Genomic DNA, 21746 nt, shown 5'->3' with positions numbered 1-21746 from the left:
ACATCTGTCTGAATATGGATGCTTCTCTAAAAAGCCCAGCATTAAAAATTACAGTACACAGCTAAGTAATTTTAACATATATTCTGCAAAGAAAAAAATTAAACTCTCCTTCTTCCAGATTTGCTTAACTATCTATTTGTACTTGTATTCTCAATAAACCAAAAAGCTATGCAAAGAATGATTCTGCAAATTAATCCTCAAGGCAAGGCAAAAGAAGAGCAAAAGAAATCATTTCATCTTTGACTTGCTTTATTTAATCAAGACAACAGCTAACATAGAGTTAACAATGCTGAACATGCTGTTCATTATGCAGGAAGCATATTTAATTTTAATCATTTTCTAACTACTGCTACTCAGAGACAATATAGGATTTCTGTATTTGAAGGGTAGAGCATTTATTAACTCAAGCTCATCTCAAGTATGGCACAATCAGAATGTTCTGAACAGCTGGTTAGGAAGATAGCCAAGATGCAAGAAAGATGTCTGAGCCTCCTTTTCAAGGGCAGCCAACTCCTGTACTGTAGGTGCCAGAATATCCACATGGCCTTTATACAGTCCACCTGCCAAAAGAGACCCAATCTAAATGGTGTGTTCAAAGCCATTTTTCAGCAGAGCTAATACTGCTCAACCACAGTCATTCAGAAAGTTAAAGTAACTTTGTTAACTTGTTAAAAAAAAAAAAGCACGAACAAAAAACCAGGCTTACAACACACCTTGGTCACTTGCAACCCGTAAGACTGCATGTAGCAAATGCAGAAGACAAATAACTAGCAGATTTTTTTTAATCTATCATTCTGTAGTTACACAGCAGACAACCGAGAAACTGCGCACTGCACACAAGGTAACTCAAGAGTAGTTCATTGCTTACCACCCAGAGCTCTTTTCTGCCCATACGTAACTTTCCCATCAAAATCATCTACTGGTACTTTTATGTCTGGTTCAACTTGGGCAATAGTGCAGTTTAAGTGTTCTTCAATCTCCCCTAGCAACTAGAAAAAAAAAAAAAGTCTTAAAGTACTCTTATGGTCCAAGACTTCAGTTAGACTAGTGTTCTAAACAGTCACATTCAAGTAGTTTCAACAGGACCTCTACACAGAAATGTGGTTGCAGATACCAAAGACTAACACTTTCTTTACTCAGATGGACTATACAAGTTCATTTCCAATCTCAGTGTATTTTTACCCTACCAAGAAACATTTACATACTACCCTACTTATGTGAGTGGGGCTACTTTATAATAGAGCTCACAGTCCAAGCTTATTTTACCACAGATGATATATCATTCATCCTTCTTTAATGTAGAAAGAAGGTAAGTACTGTGATTTTAACAAGCATTCATACTTGGTATACAAATCCCAATGACAATGTACTTAAGTGACACACTATTTCCAGGTTAGAGGAACAACAATTTAAATTACTTAGTTTTCCAACAAACCATCTAAACAAAAATGCATAACTAACATCCTGTAACTCTTAACAGCATTTGATTAGGAAGGTTATAGAGAAGCTGAAAATAAGACTCCAAACAGAACTGGCTAGGATCTATAAGCTTTCATAATTAAATAACTTATAGAAGGTATAGCTTGCAGAGTTTTCTAATGTGTTCTTCAAATGGCATCAAAGTTATAAACACCCCGACACTAGCTTTGTACTTCATCTACACAGCTAAAACAAAAGTTATATCCCACAGTCTTTCAGAGGAATTAGAACATTCTCGTTAAGCAAAATGCTTACCTGCATCTCATTGTACCATATGGTACAACCACCTTCTTCCTTCAGTCTAGTATTATAACACCCTTTTCCACGACTACTGCATACGTGATACCAAACCTAGAAATAAAGAAAAACAACTTCCAAAATTTGTGAAAGTTTAGTACATTCATTTTGATTAATTATAGCATGAAAAAGAGTTCAGGTATCTATTTAAATTCCCTTTCAATTAAACAAGAACGAACAAGCAGTTTTCCAATGCAGGATATTGAAGTCAGGCATCAGCTGTGGATAGAACTTCAGTCAATAACATCTGTTCAATTTTGCTTTGGAGCATAATTACCTTTTCTTTCTCTTTTGCCACAAGGGAGATTGCCAAACCCATCCTGAAATATTAGGGGAGAAGGGAGAGAGAAAAATATATTTCAGTATCTACTGCCAACTTATGAAACAAGCAAAAAAAAAAAACCCAATAAAAAAATCAAGAAAACATGGCAACTAATCTGAACACATACATACCTCTCAGCTCTGCCTACTCTCCCAATTCGATGAACATAGTTCTGTTTTTCATCAGGGAGTGTGACGTTAATAACTGTAAGATACATGCAATTCACAGAGAATACAAAATTCTTTAAAAAACATACCTAAAATAAATATGATCTTCATTGTTACAGTTCCTCTCCCTACCCCATATACATACTTTCTGTTCTATTACACCAGTTACAGTTGTCACTACCTGGAATACCTAGACTTGAGGCTTCCATTATAAAACTGCTTTCTCCATTATTACTTTTTGACAAGAGTGGAAAAACAAAGAATCCTCAGCAATGCAGAATATCATCAGGTATTTGAGAAGGTATGGTGAACAATCAAATTAAAAGTTGCCTAGTTCAAGCCTTCAATGACTACATCTTTTTAAAATGAAGCTCTAAGTTATATACCTGCTTTAGCTAGTTTTCAGGACTGCAAATGTATTGAAGCCATATGCAATTCAATAGCTTAGTTTAGAGGTTACATCTTACCATATGGAACACCATGAATATCAATTCCTCTAGCAGCAACATCTGTGCAGATCAAGAAACGGACATCTCCTCTCTATGAAAACATAGTTGTAAAGAAGTGTTGTGCTAAATAAACCAAACAAAATCCCAGACAATGTAACAGTAGTCCTTCATATCACTTGAAGTGTCTCTACATTTAAGAGCATTTCAAATAAAGCCCTTCCACCGTGCATCAGTGCTTTTTGAATGTGAATAGCACCGTCAATTTACATCCCTATTTCTTTCCCCAATAGCATAAGCCAAGTATAAATCAATTAATGGCTTAATCAAAACCAAACTAATATTAGAATTTTTTTGTTTAATATTTAAGGACCAAAGGCTTTAAAAAAGCCTATATAACCTCTTAGAGCTTAAATGTAGGTTTTATTTAAAAGTAAGACCACCCATCCTCTCAATGAAAAGTAACAGAGATCATATTGAATGACAGTATAGATTTCCACCTACAGAAACTGTGCCTCACAGAATTTTAGGAAGTGGGTCAGAGCACTTGAATGCAATTTAATTTAAATGGAGAACTAGCAACACATTAATAGATGATTTCAGATATTGGGAAGTGAGGGAACAGCCTTCAAGAATCTGCTACATCACCTTAAATCTTTCCAGGTTTTGCTTTCTTTCTTGAGGTTTTCTGTCACCATGCAAACACACACACGAGAACTGATGTCCCTTCCTATCAGGGCCTGAAAGAGTTGCTATGCATTAATAACATCATATGCAACTTATGACACACCACCATACAGAACTGGCATAAAAGTACATTTTGTGGGCAAAAGTCTTGACTCAGGGGAATTTCACTTAATTTATTACTGATTAACATAAACTTCTAATTACTGATACAGGCATTGGGGAAAAACAAGAGAAACAATTTAACAAAGACCTTTCCCTCCCCTTCCCCAAAGAAGGTCTGTGCAGGCATGTTTCCTCACTCCTTCCTAGTCTAAACTTCCCTGTTTCTCCAAACATGCGGCTTCATCTTTCTCCTCACACGTCACCTTTCAGTGTTCCCCTGTGTTCTCTCACATTTCTCCTTCCATGTTTCCTTATGTGTGTACTTTTGTACACACACACACACATTTTTTCCCCATGTCTCCTGCCCCTAATAACTATCACTTTTTCTTATATATGTTTCAGCAGAGGCATCACATACTCTTCTCATTGGTTCAAACTTTGGTGCATGATGGGTTGCTTCCAGCCATTTCAGAGCTGTTTCGAACGCGGTACAGGGCAGTTCACGGCTGCCTCCTGCAAAGAGCACCCCTGCAGCTCCCTGCTACCAAACCCTGACTTTTATGTCTAGTGGGTATGTTAAAAAAAACCAAACTTAAGCACAATTTTATTTGTGTGATGTCCAAATACTGGCAACCTTTATCATACAATTTTGGCTTTGAAATAAACAGGAAAGTGAGCGGAATAAGATTTTCATGAAAAATATTACCTCCACCTTGTTGGATGAAGTACTGCTCCATATTATCACAATCTATTTTAGTCCTGCAGAAAATAATGGCTTGGTCCATCTTGTGTTCTTTGATTGCCCGAACAGTGTATTCTCCTTTTAGAATTTTAATAGCTTCAGACCACATTTCTAAGTAAAAGTAAAGAAGTTATTTCACTCAAATAGTTTAAAAATATGAAGAGCCTTTGAACAGCATACATCTAAAGCTTTCTCTAGCCTTTCAGTAGACAGTTAAACTTCTAGTAGCAGAGCAAGTGAGCTAGACCTTCAGTTTTTTCTTCCCTCTTCCATGTTCTTCTGCTCCAACGTAACATAATACAGAAAGAACAAAACTACTCAGGAGTTTCAGGTTACTTACACACACCAACAAACAATGATTCTTTATATACTTGCAAAATATATACCTTCCTCCCCTCCCCAATTACAGAAACACATTTCTCTTCAGAACTACAAAAACATAGAAATAGAAATTTCTAGGAACATGACTCAAGGCTGATATCTACTATAACTTAGCTTTACTTCCTAATATTTACGAAGGATTATTTCACAAGCTATTACTTAACTAGTGTTGCTGATTACCTGGAGTGTTAGCACCAGGTCGTGTATTGTCTTTTGCATGTACTTCATCAGTCTAGAAAAACACAAACAAATAAACCCCCTCAGTCATTAGTCCCTACTACAGAGGAAATACTTATTTCCATTAACTTGTAATTAGCAAGAAATTAAAGTTTTCAAAGTAATCTTAGCATTCTATTCTCCCACCAGACAAGCTAATCTACCTTTACATGAAGAAAAGTCTTGAGTGTAAGCACACAAGACTTGTTCAGAAAAAAGGACAATAAAAATATTTATGTAGGCACTGGATAGAAACCACTTTTGAAAAAAGTGATGAAGTAAAAAAAAACCCAAGCCACCAAACCTGAAAACAGCATACTATAAACTAAACATGGCTAAATCTTTTTCCCTATGCCAGGTTGAATCAGAGATAAACCCAAGAGAAATAAATTCATGCTAAGACTTAGTGAAAAGGCTCTAACAGATCTAACAAAGGGAGGTTCTAGAGATAACAAGGGGCTAAGAAAACCTATTGACATAAGAGTTACTGAGAACTAAATACAGTCCCAAGTTATTCAAAACTTGAAAACTAAAGACTCCAACAACCACCACCTTCTCACATGAATTGGTGTCAGGTTAATGTAGAATTTAAACTAGAGCCTCAGAAGTAGCCTGAGATGACATCCATTCCTCTAAAAATTGCTTGTCTCACATAAGTCAGACAAAACTACTTTACAGAATGATCTATTTTGGAAGATTTACCTCCTCCTGATCAGTCAGAAGAGACAAGTACTAACTACAGTTAGGCCACAGACCATTAGCTGTGAAGTGAGTGAAAAAGCAGTGTAGTGCCACTGTTCTCTAGTACATAACAGAATGTTACTGTATCGAGATCTTCCTCAATCATATTTGTAAGAGGGACCTGTTCAGAAACAGTGTTACAACATCACCAATATCATGATGCTGACTATCATGGAACAAACCATTTTGGATGTACTAAGCTGTTTCAATAGCTGGAAAAGATCCTACAACATCAAGCCCCAATTCTGAAGGTTATGTAAGTAAGCATAGGTAAACAATCTTAATTTTCACTTACAGACCACTTACTCTGATATGATTCTTGCCGAGCCTTTCCCAGAGTTTGTCAGCTTTTGGATTTACAGGCACAACTACATGGTGTACAGTTTCAGGGACAGAATCTTCTCCTTTCAAATCAACCCAGGTGGGAAAATGCATGATCTTTTCAGATAGTTTTTTCACATCAAAAGAATGTAGTGTTGCAGAGCACACAATCACCTGAGAAGGAAAAAAGCCATATGGATACCACTGAAGACCAGGTTCTCCCAGCAAAAAAGGTCAGAGTAGAACTGGAAGAATGATATGTAGTTGAATAGCATAATATAGCACAACAGAGAGTCCCTGACTGTCTTTCCTCAAAGGAACTACTCAGTTGATGAAAGTCAAGACACAAAGTAAGTTACTTAATTATCCTCTTACAAAAACCCAATCATTTAAGAGGAAGAAAGCAGAATTACTGAGAGCTGATGAATCGAGATTATTAGAGCATCAGAAATCATAATGTATGTAGGCACTCAGTTTTCAGGTATGTTTATATCCAAATAACTCAAATACTACTAAACACTGGGCTTAAAGATCTAGGATACTGAAAATACATACTCACAGGCAACTACTGAACCCATTGAACAAGTGTTAGTTTTGAACAAGAGGTACAACAAACTCCACTTCCAAGAAGCATGCTCCATGCCATCTAGGAGTCAACAACTGAAAGCAGCACACACCACAGAAAACCACCCCAAACAAACCAAACCCCATCCACCCCCAAACTACAAACAAATTTTATACCTGAAGTCTCTTTCCATCTGAAGTTATCTGAGGAATTTGACTGTGGATCCTGTTTATGAAATCTGAATAACCTTGGAGGAGAAGGCCATCCTACATGGGAATAAAATAAAAGAAATCAAGCTGCACTTCTAATGTCCCAGTCTGTACACTTGAGCTGAATAAGCAACACACTTGCAGTCTCAGAAGTTCTCTCTTAATTAGCTGACAGGTCAATGCCTGGCTGGGATATTATTACTAAGGAGGAAAAAAAAAGTAAAAACTTGATGTATTTAGAAGTACAGCTGCTGTACTTCACAAGAAATTGAACATCTGTCTCAGCAGCTTTTCCTAGCTAATACCCCAAGGCATTCCGTCTTTGTGAATATTCAGTTGTACTATAACAGATCAGAGAGGGGCACTCATTTCACAGCATACCGACTACTGCATTCACAGGCTTCAAAACCTGCTGGGTAATCAAATATGCTTATCTTGTCTTTGTCCTTTCAAGTTCCCTGTACAGTTACAGGAACAGACTTCACTACCTTGTGAATACAGCCTGAAATATATTTCTCTATCAGAAAAAAAAAAAAAAAAAACCAGCTTTGTCAGAGAGGCTACAAGGGGAAAAAATATCTAGGTTACTATGGTTACAAACAACAAAAAGATCAACCTGGAATAGCCTATAGGTAGCTAATTGTTGTTTCACTGAAGTACCAAGTAACACAGAATAATGATGTTTCACTGGCTCTTTTAGGAAATGTCATATTGCATTTAAGAACAGAACTTAAGTATCACTTAGTTCTCTACGTACAGCTTCATCCAGAACCAGGAATCTAACTTGAGATAAATTAAGCTTTCCTGTTGAGACCAAGTCATCCAGTCTTCCAGGAGTTCCAACGACAATATCCACCTATAAAATACATAAGAGTATGAATTGATCCCGTCACTAGAGACATTACCAGCTTTGTCTAAATTTGAGACAATTACTAGTATGATGCCCTATTTTCTATTAATTATAATTATCCAAATCCTAATTTAGGTTGGAGAGATCTCTTGAGGTCATCTAGTCTGCACTCCTACGATCACACGCAAATCAAGGACAATTTCCAAGTTGGTTTAGGCAGTTGTCCAAGAAAATTTTCAGTATCTTCAAGGAGAGATCCCACAACCTCTCTGTTCAACCTGCATTTTGATTCTATGGCTATTCATTAGCAGAATCTGTGTTAGGCAGGAAGTGTTTTCTTAATTTTGGGAAGTGTTGTGGTCCTGCTCCCTTCTCCCCTCCCCTGCCCCCCAAGCTGTGTAACTTTGTTATCTGACGCCAACAAACAGATTTGTTTTCAAATGGGGATAAATTTAACTTTCCTCACTGTGAAAATATACATATCAAGTCTATCAACTACAGAAATAACTCAAGATTTTGCCAGATGGAAGGGTTCACCATCATGAATTTAGCATTCACATGAAAGTCTAGCATCTTCCAGTTCAAGCCTGCTTTGGAGAAAATTTCCGTTTTGGCAGCTAGAATCACTGAAAAAAACCTTATCAATAGTGATGTGGTCTCCTTCCCAAAAGTGAGTCTTAAATTAAAAAGTGACTATGCTATCCCTACAGCACGACTGCTGAAGCTAGACTGGTTCTTTCTATGTAGGACTTGTTTATGGTACAGGTTGACCCTGATAATTGCAGATCAGTTTTATTCACATAAATGTGAAGCATAAGTTAACAGGAAAACTGTCTCTGTCTTGGTAGTTAAGGTCAAATGGCAAAAATGACACCTTTCTTTTAAAATTTTCAGAAGCACTCGGGCTTCAACAGAATTTGAAGAAGTACTATAAGCATCTGTATTGGCAACTGCCATGGAAGTAAGGCAATAAATGCCAGACCAGCGCAACATGAGCTTACTATCAACTGCACAATTTGTTTTTTATCAGGTTTACAGGAGTTACAAACAGCACCGTTATTATTCTCTAGCAACATCATGAATTATTCAGAACCCAAACTATAAAATTATATGAACAAAACCACAACTTACTCCTTGTTCCAGTACAGAGAGTTGATCTCTTGCAGCAACCCCACCAATAATCAGCAGTTCCCTAAAATTACATCAACATATTTTGACATTTGCTAATTTATTACATTCAGAAGATATAGTAAACATCTGGCAGAAGACTGATTCTTTTATTAGTTGATGATTAGCAGCTCTGAAAGTAATTTTAATAGGAGAAAAATTAATTTTAAAATTCATCCCTTCATATATAGTATACCGTATTTTAATTGAAGTGAAATTTTTGTAACTTATTTTTAAAATATTTGTTTACTTTATTGCTGTTGTATGAAGTACAGCAGCACCATAATCAATTTAATCTTAAAAAAGAATCTGCTCCTTAAAAATCTCAAACATGTTAGTTTAATAAGTTTCCTGTGTTCTTGGAAGCTAGAAATGCAAATAACAGTAAACTAAATGAATCTTAGAACACAGCTTGCCTTTCCTCATTGCTACTCCCCTGCAATTCCAGTAAAAGCACTCTTATAAACTGACTGCAGTTTAGAATATGGAGACACTTGTTTATGTTTCATAAGGGCAGCCAAAAGAGGAACAGCTTTAGCAACTTGTAGACAATTCATTCTTCAGAATTGCATCCCCATGCCAATCACTGCAATATTTGTCCTGCAAGCACACTAACATAAACAGAGCAAATCTTGTATAAAACTACTTGTTGGAGATGAAAAACAAACAAAATGAGGGCAGGGGGAGGTGGAGGGCACAGGAAGATATTCAGAAAAGAAGGGCTGTAAGCAGAAGATACGCTTTTCCTGATTAAATACATTAAGTATCATACACCTTTGATAAACTACAGAAAAAAAGAAACAGATTTGTCAAGCCAGAAATTGCCCATGGATAGAACACATCAAAAAAACCCTAACTGGTCTAATTGTAGCTGAAAAGTCAGAAGGTTGGTTAGCAGCAGATATTGCTGAGGCCATTATAAGTAGCACCGCAGATTAAGGTCCACTTCGCGACAAAGCGGAACATCCCCCTCCATCCCCCCCATGAAGTCATGTCCATGGACAAAACCATAAATACAACTAACAGATGCACTGTTACCTTAACTTGGGATTATCGACATATTTTTTGAACTGCTTCACATTGTTCAAAGTTTGTTCTGCCAGCTCTCTTGATGGTTCTACAATCAATGCTTTTGGAGCATTTGGAAGGTTCTGTGTTTGAACCACTTGTGCATTTCCTAAGTGAAAAAAAGTATGCCATTAACACAAACTATATTCCTGTCTTGGAATTTTTTACTGGAAATAAACTTGGGATTTTCTACTGCTAATCTAAACTCACATGATTCTAAATGCTTCATTAAAGGGTGATGTTATTGCTCACTTAATTATGAATAGCTTCCGATTACTATTCGGAGATTGCAAGTGAACCTTGCTGTGATAGTGGGTATACTGACCATGCAGCATCATTAATTTTATTGCAGAGCTTAAATACACACACATTTTTAAGATGACACTGTTGAGTAACTTAGCTGAACTTCTCTATCTGATGCATTTCTAAATTCAAAATACTAGACTATTTGTGGCTTAAGATGAAGAAAATTTGGAATACTCAAAAAAAGCATTAATATTGCTACCAGTAAGATCATAGTAAGACCTTGAATACAGCAGTAATTAAAGTGATGAAGAGATGCTCTGTAACACAACCTGAATACGCAACCAGGAAAAGTTTAAAAATCAAACCTACCTGAGTGTTGTGATTTTACAACACTACCATCGGGAGCCTTGCAGAGACCAATATAGCCATCTTTTGGTGGAAACTTGAAATCTTCTTCACCAAAATTGAATTTCAATTCAGCATTCTAGATTTCAACAAAGTTGTGTCATACAGACAGATTCAAAAGATCACATAAAATGAGAATTCTGTAATTAAGTTCCCCATGAGGAACCACCTAGATGAGGAGGGGAATGTGTTGTTTTCTCCCACCTTACACACATTCCCCTTCCCCAAGTCACCTAAAACCTGCCAGACGTTTTGTGTGCTGTTCTAGCTCTTAAAACTTTTTTATTCTACATCAAAATATTCCCACATTTACAGATACATAGAAACCTTTTTTGAACTTTTATGTTTCATTCATTTGCAATGACAAACCACAGTTAAAAAACAAACCCCAAACCACATTTTTTTTTTTGGACTTGTACATTTCTCTGGCCACCAAAACTTTTTGCTAAAACCTTTACTTGGTAAGAGATCATCCCAAAGAGACTACCTCCAGAAAGACATACTACTACACTACTGTAATGTTACAGCTGATAATAAACAAAACAGGAATTTTGGCACTTTACAGTTACTTGCTTGTATCTGTTGAATCATAGTATATAGAAGCTTAATACAGGCAAGATAGCACTGGTACTAGGAATTAGTTATCCATGCTATTCTACCCTTATATTCAAGTTTAAGTATTTAAATTTAAACATTTGATATTTAACTTGAACGGTACTTGTCAAAGCTAACACTGTGGTGACCTCCAGTAGCGAAACGCTAGTAGACCACAGGAAACAGAGTATACAAGCACAACTACAGTAACCGTAGGTGGCTATGTAAATTTTATGTATAAGTAGTTAGTTACTAAAACTAGAACATTTTTCATGATCTTGCATGTCTGTGATATTCCTAAGTTACCTTCAGTACACAAGCTGCAAAGAGCGCTTGGTTCCTTACGTGCGGCGGGATTTCAAACGCAAGGCCAAGGTCCTTCCCTGAAAGCAGGGTTAGTTCAGTCATGGTGTGCGCTCCTCTCCCTGTCCCTCCCCCAATACAGGCATCCCAATAAAATTCCAAAGGGAATAAAACTTACCATTTTTGGAAAATTTTATTTGTCCTTTATCTATGTCTAGATAGCATCCAATTGTATCATGCATAGTGAATTCCTGTAACAAAACATGTTTGTGAAGCAAAGAGATTTTAGTGTCCAGCATATTAAGAAAACTTAGTGCTTACATTCTGTCGACTTCTACAGTTTTCCCACTTCTCCCTACTGAACCCCAACTTGAGAGAAGCAAGTTCAAGTTATTCCAATAATACAATATATAAATAGTATGCATATTTTTATTTGATTACAAATCTTCCATATGCTGCCCATTTTATCTTAGATATTTAAACATTTATTGCTGTTTTAAATTTACTTTAAAACCAAACACTATGACACACTTAAGTCATTTACCTGGAAGTATCCTGCATTATGGAAAAGTAAACTAATCATGCATTTATTAACAAATGTAAATCTGAGTTTAGAGCACCAAACACGGTAACAGAAACCTGTATTTTGATTATTTAAAAAGACTAACTTTTGCAGGAGGTACTAGAGGCATGTTATATATACATTAAGATAGCAGTTCTGACAGCAACCCCAACTCAATAGCCAGAAATAGAGCATGATTAACTACATCTTATTAGCACTTAAGTATGTGTTTTGACATATTAGAGAGTTGTGTGATTACTTCTATTTTAACTACTAGCAAACAGGATACGATGTTCTAACTTAAGACATTCACCAAGGCATACAGACAGGTTGGTGTTGTTCAAACTAAAGACTGAAATAAGCCAAGAAATAAATCCAAGAGCTCAGTTAACCTCTAACCTGTAACACAGAAGGTTTATCTTCTATTAAATAAGTATCAATATTTTTGCAGTCTAGCTACAATCGTAAGTCTCAAGCTGGTAACTGCTTTTGTTAAATCTGTTAATATGCTTTAATCCAAAAAAAAAAAAATCACAGAATCACAGAATCATCTAGGTTGGAAAGGACCTTGAAGATCATCTAGTCCAACTGCTAACCTAGCACTGACAGTTCCCAACTACACCATATCCCTAAATGCTTCAATGTTTCACGGTACTTTTGTCAGGTGACCTCTGCTTAAAAGTTAGCACTATTACGGAAGACAGTTGATTGTTACAGCACAGAACCAACATGCAAAACTTTTAATAATGTTTCTAACAATAAGCAATTTAAGCTTACCTCACCATAGCTGTCAAATTGCTTGTTGTGAGATTTCTTACCAGTGCCACCAAAGCCAAAGCCAAATTTATCAGTGCCTAAAGACAAGATAAAGTAAAGCTTTCTATCTTTTGGCTGACAGGTTACCTTTTTTCCTCTTTGCATTGGTGACTGAAACCTCTAACCCTACCATGTAAAAAAATAATACAGTGCTAACTAAAGACTTCTAGCTTTGATATATGTTGAATTAGTATTTTTGTATCAGTACATTTATTGATTTTACTAGTCTCCAGTCATCTTTATAAAAAACTGAAATAAAAGGGAAAAAAGCCACAAGAGACAAGAAACATTGTTGCCACCTAAGCAGATTTCCTGTTACAAGAAGAACAACATTTGTACAAAAAAATTTTGAACTCCCCGATATTGCTATCCTTCCCAAGGAGCTCATTCTCTGCGAGATTAGAACAGGACTCCAGCCCCTCCATGTGAATATGAAAACTGTCTATGGGATTCTTCTTTTGTAGGAAACTCACCCAGATCTAATGAAGCCTGCATAGTTGACCAACCAACTCTGCACAAGCCTTGGTCATGACAGGAAACTTCATAGTAGTATTTCCCTTTAAACAGAAAGAAAAGATCTAAAACACCTAAATTTCAATTTCATCACAGTTCAATTTGACTACTTCCAAGACCATGCAAGTCTAACATTTCCACCTCTGCTTCAAAGTGTCATAAAATCCCCTACTGCGTTAGTGTGAAAAGGTTCTGTAGGTACCTATGTATGTAACTATGAAACAGATTATCAGAGAACAGCATCCTAAAGAGAATAAGTACATGCTCACAGATAGTGTGTGAAAGGCTGCAAAGGAGTGATAAGCCAGAGAGACCAGTGGTTCTACTAAATCCACAAGAACTGATAATAAACTCAGAAGAGCAGGGATCTACCAAATCAGTACAAGACCACCCGTACGTGCTAGCATCAACAACTGGTTTAACTGTTTAACTTGAACCACATCCAACTGGCTGCTACATACAGACAGACTACAGGATTATCTGTACACCTGATGATATAAGACTATTTGAGGACCTTTCTGAAGACCCACCTAGAACCAGTGGAGTATCAGTATGACTCTGCTTTCAAGAAAAGAGTTGAGGTTGGCCTCTCAACTGTTGCTCCAACCACATAATAATGAAACATGTGCATGAATGTGCGTGTGTGAAGCGTGCGAGGAAAGAGCAGAAAGTACTATGTGAGTAGTTACGTCCTATTAATAAACACCATCATAAAAGATGTTCTAATAAACATTAGTTATGATTTTGTCTCCTCTGACTCAATCCCCTATCAGGGAAAAAGTAACTTACAACACAAGGAGAGCAAAACAGAGGTATTTGTCATTTCAGTCTTCAGCTAGCAGTAAAGTGAGTAATGGTACATATGTTCAGATGGATAATAAGTTTTAAACGCAACCACCCACATTAACAATGGGTGACAAGCGGGCATTTCAGCCGAAACTTCTAGAAGAGTGTCCAAAATACATAATTTTATATCTACCTTTAGTCACGCCTCTAGTTGCTCTGCATCCATGCCATTCTTTTACCTCCCTGCTCTGACAACACAAACCATCTGATCCAATTGCTGAAAATGACAAGACAGTTTTAGTTAAAGAAATTGGTCCTCTAAGTGCTTTGAAAGAAATATTCATGCATGCTTTCTTCCAGTTTATTCTTTTTTTCACCAAGCAAACATTTAAGCAAATATTCTGTCAACTCACCAAAAGCTGATCCTCTATCATATGGGTTCATTTGCCATTTATTGAGTACTGTTTGAAAGACAGCAACAGAAAAAACATTAAACCAGCAAGGTAAGCCTGGAAAACTCAAATTAGAAGTTCACACTGGCTCTACAACGTTTGGCATAATTTTCTGGGGGGACAGCTTTGTTCCAATGCAATTCATACAGGGTCAAAATGAAGACCTAGAACTTGAAGGAGGGACACAGATGCATAATGCCAAGGAATTCTATCAAAATTTTAGATTATTCTATTAAAGGGAGCACAGATTAAGCTACTTACAACTGAAAACAATGAAGACACTTATAAAGTAAGCCAGAGTTCCACATAATCACAATCAAATTCAGCTAGAAAATATCCAGAACTACATTAAGAGCAATAAATTTGAAATATATTTGCTATTTCTGTTCCAAGTTTATATTAAGGTATTTTTCAGGGTATTAGTTAAAATGTAATTGCAGAAGAGCTAAGATACACACACATAAAATTTCTGTCTTCATTTTTCATATCCCAGTAACATGCTGCAATAAAGTCTGGAGGTTCCACGAAGAACAAAGATTATTTTTGTAAAACTAGATAGCATTTCAATTAGGATTACTGAATGTATTTACATTACATTCAAAAAAATCCTCCTTGAAATAAAGTTGATTGTACTGTCACGGCTGTAGTAGTAGCTACAATGAAGCTGAAAGATGAGAACTTCTGTAACATCTTCAGAATGCTGTTTGTGCAGCTACTGTGACTTACATAAATCTCAGTCTATAAATACTACAGACTGGATATGGTTACTACCTTTCAGGTTGCAAGCTTATTTAAACAGATGTATAATAGACCCTCAAATACTGTGAGGATATTTTCATGGTTACAATCCATTTTATATCTGTGGGTTCTGGCTCTGTGCATTTCCTGTTCAGTTCAATGTTTACTAGTTCAAATCTGCAGCAACTCGAGATGTTGTTATTCAGCTTCCAAATCTAGCTAGGTGCCAAAAGGAATGCAACAACTTCATTCAGCACAGCAGAATTTGAAGACACACTACAGTGATACCCCAGCCACACAAAAATAAGTTTGAGCCTAGAAGCTTTCTGCTCAAGCTCACTTAAGAGGCCCAAACCAACCTTGGGGTGTCACTGCTGATGTCTCATCTATCCCTGCAACTGGAAGATTTCTTTTTAACTCCTTTTTAAAGTTGGACACTACTACCATGTCACATCTTGCAAGGCACTAAGCTAGTATGGCTTTCAGAAGAACCCTGAAGTCTGTGGTGTGATCAGCCAGCCTTAAGCTGAAGACAATGAGCATTACTAAGAGACCACAGTCAAATACACCCTAGTTCTTTCCATGACTCCACCAGTAAATTTATATTCACTGTTTTATAAAATCTGGGGTGATGACAGTCTATTTACATTATCCTAAATTAAGGAAAAAAAAAACTTATCTAATGGCAAGTTAGGTTAACTTTACCTTGGGAGGTGATGGAATCGATATGAATTAAGCATTCCAAACTTGAGGAGTGTGACAAAAAAAAAAAAAAAAAATCAACTTACCTGCCCCACCGGTTTTAATAGTTGCTTTCCCTTTCTTGCCTTCCATCTGGTCCTTCAGTGTTTCATAAACAATCTGGATGACTGGAATGCTAAAAGCCTGAGATGGAAAGCTTTTTTCATTCCACATTTTATACAGGTATTTCCAAATACACAGTCACCCTAGTTTTCAGGTGCAATACCCGGGCCAGAAGTGCTTTAAAACACACCTACACATGTTTTTAAAGACTATTAATAACACTGTTTAAATACATATGCAAACTACCTGTTCTCTCTGTATATACACATACAAACACACAGCCCACCTCTCACCACTTAAAGACTTTTACTTTTCACTAATTTAAATTTGATTACTTACACCAGTTTTTCCACTCCCTGTTTCAGCAGCCTATGGGAAGAAAAATTTAAGAGTTTAAGCACAGTTGCAACTTACACTGTAAGAACTATTCTATAGCTCTATTTTAATAAACTCAGCTTACTTTTACTTCTGCATAATACAGAAAATCTTAGAGAGTAATGTCATTGCTTCACACAAATCAGATGTGAATACAAATACAGAAAACCTTTACAGCAGGCTTCAAAAAAATAAAACCCAAAAGCTCCCAGACTCTACCAGAAAAAATATGTATGTCAGATTTCTGGAGGCGCTACAGAAGATCACAGGAAGCATTACTTTGGTTGCAAGATCTGCAGAAGACATGATGAACAAGGCATACTAATCTGGTATCTTCAAGGTTATTGATACTGAAGCATTTGTTTAGGCAGTATCAGTTATGTTCCATGCAGATCATTGTCAGGTATTTATGACAAAAGGGAGAGTAGATGAAATCAGATAGCTCTCGTTCATACGGCAGTGCCTGTCAAACACTCAAAAAATAAAGCCTAATAAGAATGAACCCCATCTCCAAGAACAGTTGGAAACACACCAGGAACTCAAAGATGTTTTTAGCCAAAGAATATACTGTCTATTGAATGACAGGAGACCTAATCTAACTATGGTTCCTCCTGGAAAGAAGGGAATTGACAGAACAAACAACAATTAAAAGAAATAGGCTTTCTAGGAATAGGGCTATCCTGCATACATACCATAAGTACATCACCACCTCCCAGAATCAGTGGGATGGATTCTGCTTGGATATCCGTAGGAAGACTACAGGAAAGAACACATTAATACAAATAGATGTTATCAGTAGAAAAAAGAACTTTTGTTTCTATAGGAACTCATAAAAACCACGGTCATCTGCGAGATGGGAAATAGCAGGTAAAGGTTATTCTTTCTTGCTAGCAGCTATGGAAGTGAAAAAGATTCCATTTACAAGGAGAGCTTGGAACAGGAAGTGTACATTAACAGGAAGTGACTAGTGGATGCAGTGGATTCAGCTGCACCCTGCCAAGAGGGCTACATCTTACATCACTATGCTAAACTATAAAAGAAACAGATTAATCACATATTCCCCGTTTTCCTTTCTTCAAACAAGTTTTACTTTTAAAGCAACTTACACAGCCCTCATATAAAAGATTCCTATTCAAAACTGGAAGAGAAAGTAAAGATAACTAAAGGTAACCAGCATTCTCAATCACAGCTAACTAATACCATACATCTGAGAAAAAAACCCTACATACCCTAAGATTGTCCATACTGATAACATTCTAAATGACAATTTAAAACTAGCTCTGAGGTCCAATAATTTTAGGCAAACAAGTAACTAAAACCAGGAAGAATAACTTTTGTAGAAGACTAACACAGAGGCATCAACTCTGAAGAACACAAATTCAGATCATAGTCTGGAAAACATTTACTAAACTATCATCAGTTATGTGACAGTATTCCATCCAATAATGCCTCAGTCCATAATTAACAAGTCAGAATCACAGAGGCAGAAGCACAGTGGCTTCTATCAAACAAATGACACCGAAGTATAAGCAGTCATGCTTTGTTTGTCCAAGTTTAAACGTTACCACTCCAGTCACAATGTGTTCTTCAGTCATTCACACTAAAAAAGTGCATGAAATGCAATGACGGTTAAAGGAAAACACATATCTGCTTTGCTTTAATGAGACAAATGTATTTTAAGCAGCATGTAGATTTTACCAGGCCCAAACGCATTCCTACTTACAGCCAGTCCATCTCCTCCACTGCTTGAGCTATCTCTGGCATAACGCCCATTTCTGTAATACAAGACAAGCAATGTTATTTACCTCAACGTAGCCCCAAAGATTTCAAAGTGTGAACACTTTCAACTACAGACAAGAAAAAAACAAGCATTATTTTTGGCAACAGTGCACGCACCCTTCTCTGTTGAACTCACGTGATAGATCAAAAACATTCTCCATCCCCCACATATAGCTCTGACAATTGTCCCCACCTAGAGCAGGGAAAGTCGGGCATACACTAGGCATAGGGGCAGGTGCAGACATAACAGCAAAGCAAATACACCAGGAACCGAGTACCATTTCAAGGGCAAGGTATGTATCTTTGCACATTTAAGGAAACTGCCTATTCAAACAACAGGAAGACTTTGTTAACCACAAATATCTGGACTCTCTACAGTTGAGATCCAAACAGTTTTCGAAAAAAGAAAAAATTCCTACATCATATAAGGACTCAAATTTGAGATGCCTAAGTTTCTGTTCACCAAATCTTGCCTTAGACACTTACAGCATGTATATTAACTAGACAATGTTTTGATTTTCATACACTTACTAATCACAGCCAGCTTTGAAAGGTTTTTTCCTTATATACCCCTTCCGGCAAACTTGTATCAAGGTCTGATGGTTGTATGTCAGATATTAATTAAATATGAAACCACATAATAACATTTGTATGTTGATAAACAAATTATCTTCATTTAGGAAAAAAACACCAAACCTGCAGGTATTCAATAAGGGCAAGAAGAAAGCAGATCTTAACCAACCCAAACAATGGTATCATACCATCAAAATAACAATTTAAGTGCTGTTTATCTTTTCAGGTGCATAGGGTTACTCTAAATCGATTTCTTTAAGTACAAATATGCACCTTCCTAAAGGGAGCTTTTAAGTGCTAGCCTTCACATTGTCACATGCTAGGTTTCGCATCTACCACACACATGTACACACAGACAGCTGGGCTGACATATATGGATGTACGCAGCCAAAAGTTATTCTTCCGTTTGCTATAATACATACGCTGTAAGAAACATGTTTTATTTGTAACATGATTTCAGAAAGCTTTAATACTTTCAAGTGTTAGCCTGTACTCCTACAAAATTAACAATCCACATAAGCAAAAAGCTTCTTCCATAGCAATAAAAACAGCTATTGATAGTAAGTTATACAAATTCCCTATTTTTTTTCATTTTTAATACACTTCTATTTCACAGTTTAATTCAATATGTAGTACTTGGTTTTAATCAAACAATAGCACTACGACACTTTCCTGAACTACAATCAAATTAATTCTGCTAGCATGCAAACTCATCTCTAGATCTACGGAAAAAGCTTTAAATTTTCCCTCATGACTAGATATAACAAATTCAGTTAAAAGAAACAAATAAAAACCTCATATATATTAAAACTTTACAGTACCCTAACACTGATTGGTCACCTATGTGTGCATCTATGTGCACGGAAGGGGGGGGGGGGGGGGGGATGCAAATAGCGATGCTTCCTCCCTCAGCAGTAAGTTTTCTGATTACAGTTTACACAAATATTTCAAACCATGTAACAGCATAGAGCTACTCCTATAAAAATCACTTATTATCCACTGCAATACACAAAACAGTTACGATGAGCCCCCTATTACCAAAACCAGACAGCCTGAGGAACAAGTCCTGCTTAGAAGTCGGACTTGTGCATACCACACATGCACTGAAACCAGCAAACCCATCTGGACACCCCCTTCCGAAGGCCTGCAAAAGCCCAACGGCCCCGGACGGGCACCCCCGTCCACACAGGCCTCTCGACCCTTAAGCCTGCTACGTGGCAAGCCCCGTACCCCTGGGGCCCGCAGCGAGGGCAGGCCCGGGGCGCTGCGTACGGTGCGGACAGGGCCCGTCCGCCGCAGGGAGACCGGGAGCCGCCACCCCTGCAAGGCGCCGGCAGGCCCCGAGGCGAGAGGCTGTCCGGGCGCTCTGCTGCCGGCGGCCCAGCCGACCGCCCTCCCTGCCCCAGCACCGCGTACCCGAGAACGCCGCCATCTTCGCACCACGAACGCCGCCGAAGGCCGCGGCCGGCAGCAGAGCGCAAGCGCCCACCCGTCCGCGGCGTTAGGGCGCCGGTGGGAAGCAGGAGGCGCCGCCCCGCGCGTTCCGGGGCCGTCCCCGGCCGTTTATGCACCCTTCTGTTACCCTGAACAACAGGCCCTGTTCAGAGTTGGTTAAACTGCTTGTGCGTGCTACTTGCACGAGAGGCCTTGTTCAAGAGTTGCTTAAACTTTACGTGTTTGCTACCCGTGGGAAAGAATGTATTGTTTATCGGGAGTTGTAGGCCGCAAAACCGTTTCTTATCGCACATTACAGACCCCACAAATACTTCTCACCGCACCCAAGGCCACATAGGACATATTATTGTCCATTCAAGTGTTTCTCATCAAATACAAGGACAAATTGGACGCACCAGATAGGTCAGTCTGTTCTTCAAAGCGTCAACAATAATTACTAAGGAACTTCTAATCGTGAGCTACCATCCTTGAAGAAGAGAAGCATCCTGGAATGTGGAAGCTTGTTAAACTGCTTTGTGTAAATCAGCTTAAGACCCTTGCCTGAATACAGACCTTTACCCTTTGAGCTTGTGCAGAAAATTAAAAACCCACTGTACATTACTAACCAATGAGGGATAGAAGCTATAAGCAACTAACCAATAATCATTATAGAAAATAGGTGATCACGTAGTTTGGAGTGTATAACTACTTCCAAGTTTCTTTGTGTGGTGTGCTTGATTTGCAGATGCTTTCCACCTAGCACCCTGTGCAGAGTAAAGCAGTATCTCCTCTCTAAACTAATTTCTGGTTTCAAGAGTCTTTATTTCAGGTAACACTTCAGGCACAAGGATGCAGGCTCAGATGTGGCCCTGCAGCTAATACACCCAGGGCAAAATCGAAGGAGGAATTATTTTTGTTCTCTTTATGGATTTTTAGGGTACACTCAGGTCAACTGCTCATGATTTTATCACTTTTCTGAAAGCTCAGCCTATTTTTTTCCCATGCAAATCAAAGCTCGAGTATGTCTGCAGTGCCAGGTCTTGTAGCTGTAGTTTCATACAGACAGTAAAGTCACGAGAACAGATAGTCTAGTTAGTTAACACCTGGGACAACATGTTTTAAACACAAAGCCTGTGTCTACAGTGAGAATCTGCTTTACGTTTGTGTACAACACTGTCACCTTTTCATTGGTGTGATTCACAATTACATAGTTTTCTACAATAAACATGTTTGGCAGAAAATATTCAGAGGTTTATGTGAATAAAAGTATCTTCACACATAGATAACACACCAACTTATTTTTTTAGATATATGTTAATGGGGATACATTTTTCTCCAGTTTTTACATAAGTTTGCCCAAATTCTGCACAATCTTTTTCTAGGATAACTGCTAGTGACATTAAAGGCAAGAATCTCTGAGGTGTTATTATGAAAATAAAATTAAATTGAAATGAAAAAATGCAGCTTCTACACTTACACCACAAATCAATGGTGCATTTGTCTGCTAAGTGGAAGGCATGGCATAAAATATTACCTACTGTTTTCCATTGTGAAACCCAACTTTAGTATTTTCTAAGGCAGTTCTCTGATACAGGCGCATCTGGTT

General features: G+C 37.5%; 1 protein-coding gene across 1 annotated transcript; it reads right to left on the bottom strand.

Moving 5' to 3' along the window:
- Nucleotides 1-231: 231 nt before the first annotated feature.
- On the bottom strand, nt 232-20207 carry DDX1 (DEAD-box helicase 1). The gene is made up of 26 exons (XM_074820085.1): nt 20123-20207; nt 18078-18129; nt 17047-17110; nt 16319-16348; nt 15964-16060; nt 14399-14446; nt 14179-14262; nt 13160-13243; nt 12648-12724; nt 11487-11559; nt 11312-11388; nt 10376-10490; nt 9731-9869; nt 8657-8717; nt 7433-7531; nt 6643-6732; nt 5887-6075; nt 4804-4855; nt 4207-4353; nt 3360-3451; nt 2733-2805; nt 2230-2302; nt 2054-2096; nt 1735-1830; nt 869-989; nt 232-560 (listed from the first exon to the last, which is right to left on the bottom strand). The coding sequence occupies exons 1-26, from the start codon at nt 20136-20138 to the stop codon at nt 430-432; spliced, it is 2223 nt and encodes a 740-aa protein (XP_074676186.1). The 5' UTR covers nt 20139-20207; the 3' UTR covers nt 232-429.
- Between the last annotated feature and the right edge of the window lie 1539 nt (nt 20208-21746).

The sequence above is a fragment of the Strix aluco genome, chromosome 3 (assembly GCF_031877795.1).
Source record: "Strix aluco isolate bStrAlu1 chromosome 3, bStrAlu1.hap1, whole genome shotgun sequence".
Classification (NCBI taxonomy): Eukaryota; Metazoa; Chordata; class Aves; order Strigiformes; family Strigidae; genus Strix; species Strix aluco.
This window is presented reverse-complemented; position numbering and strand designations above follow the sequence as displayed.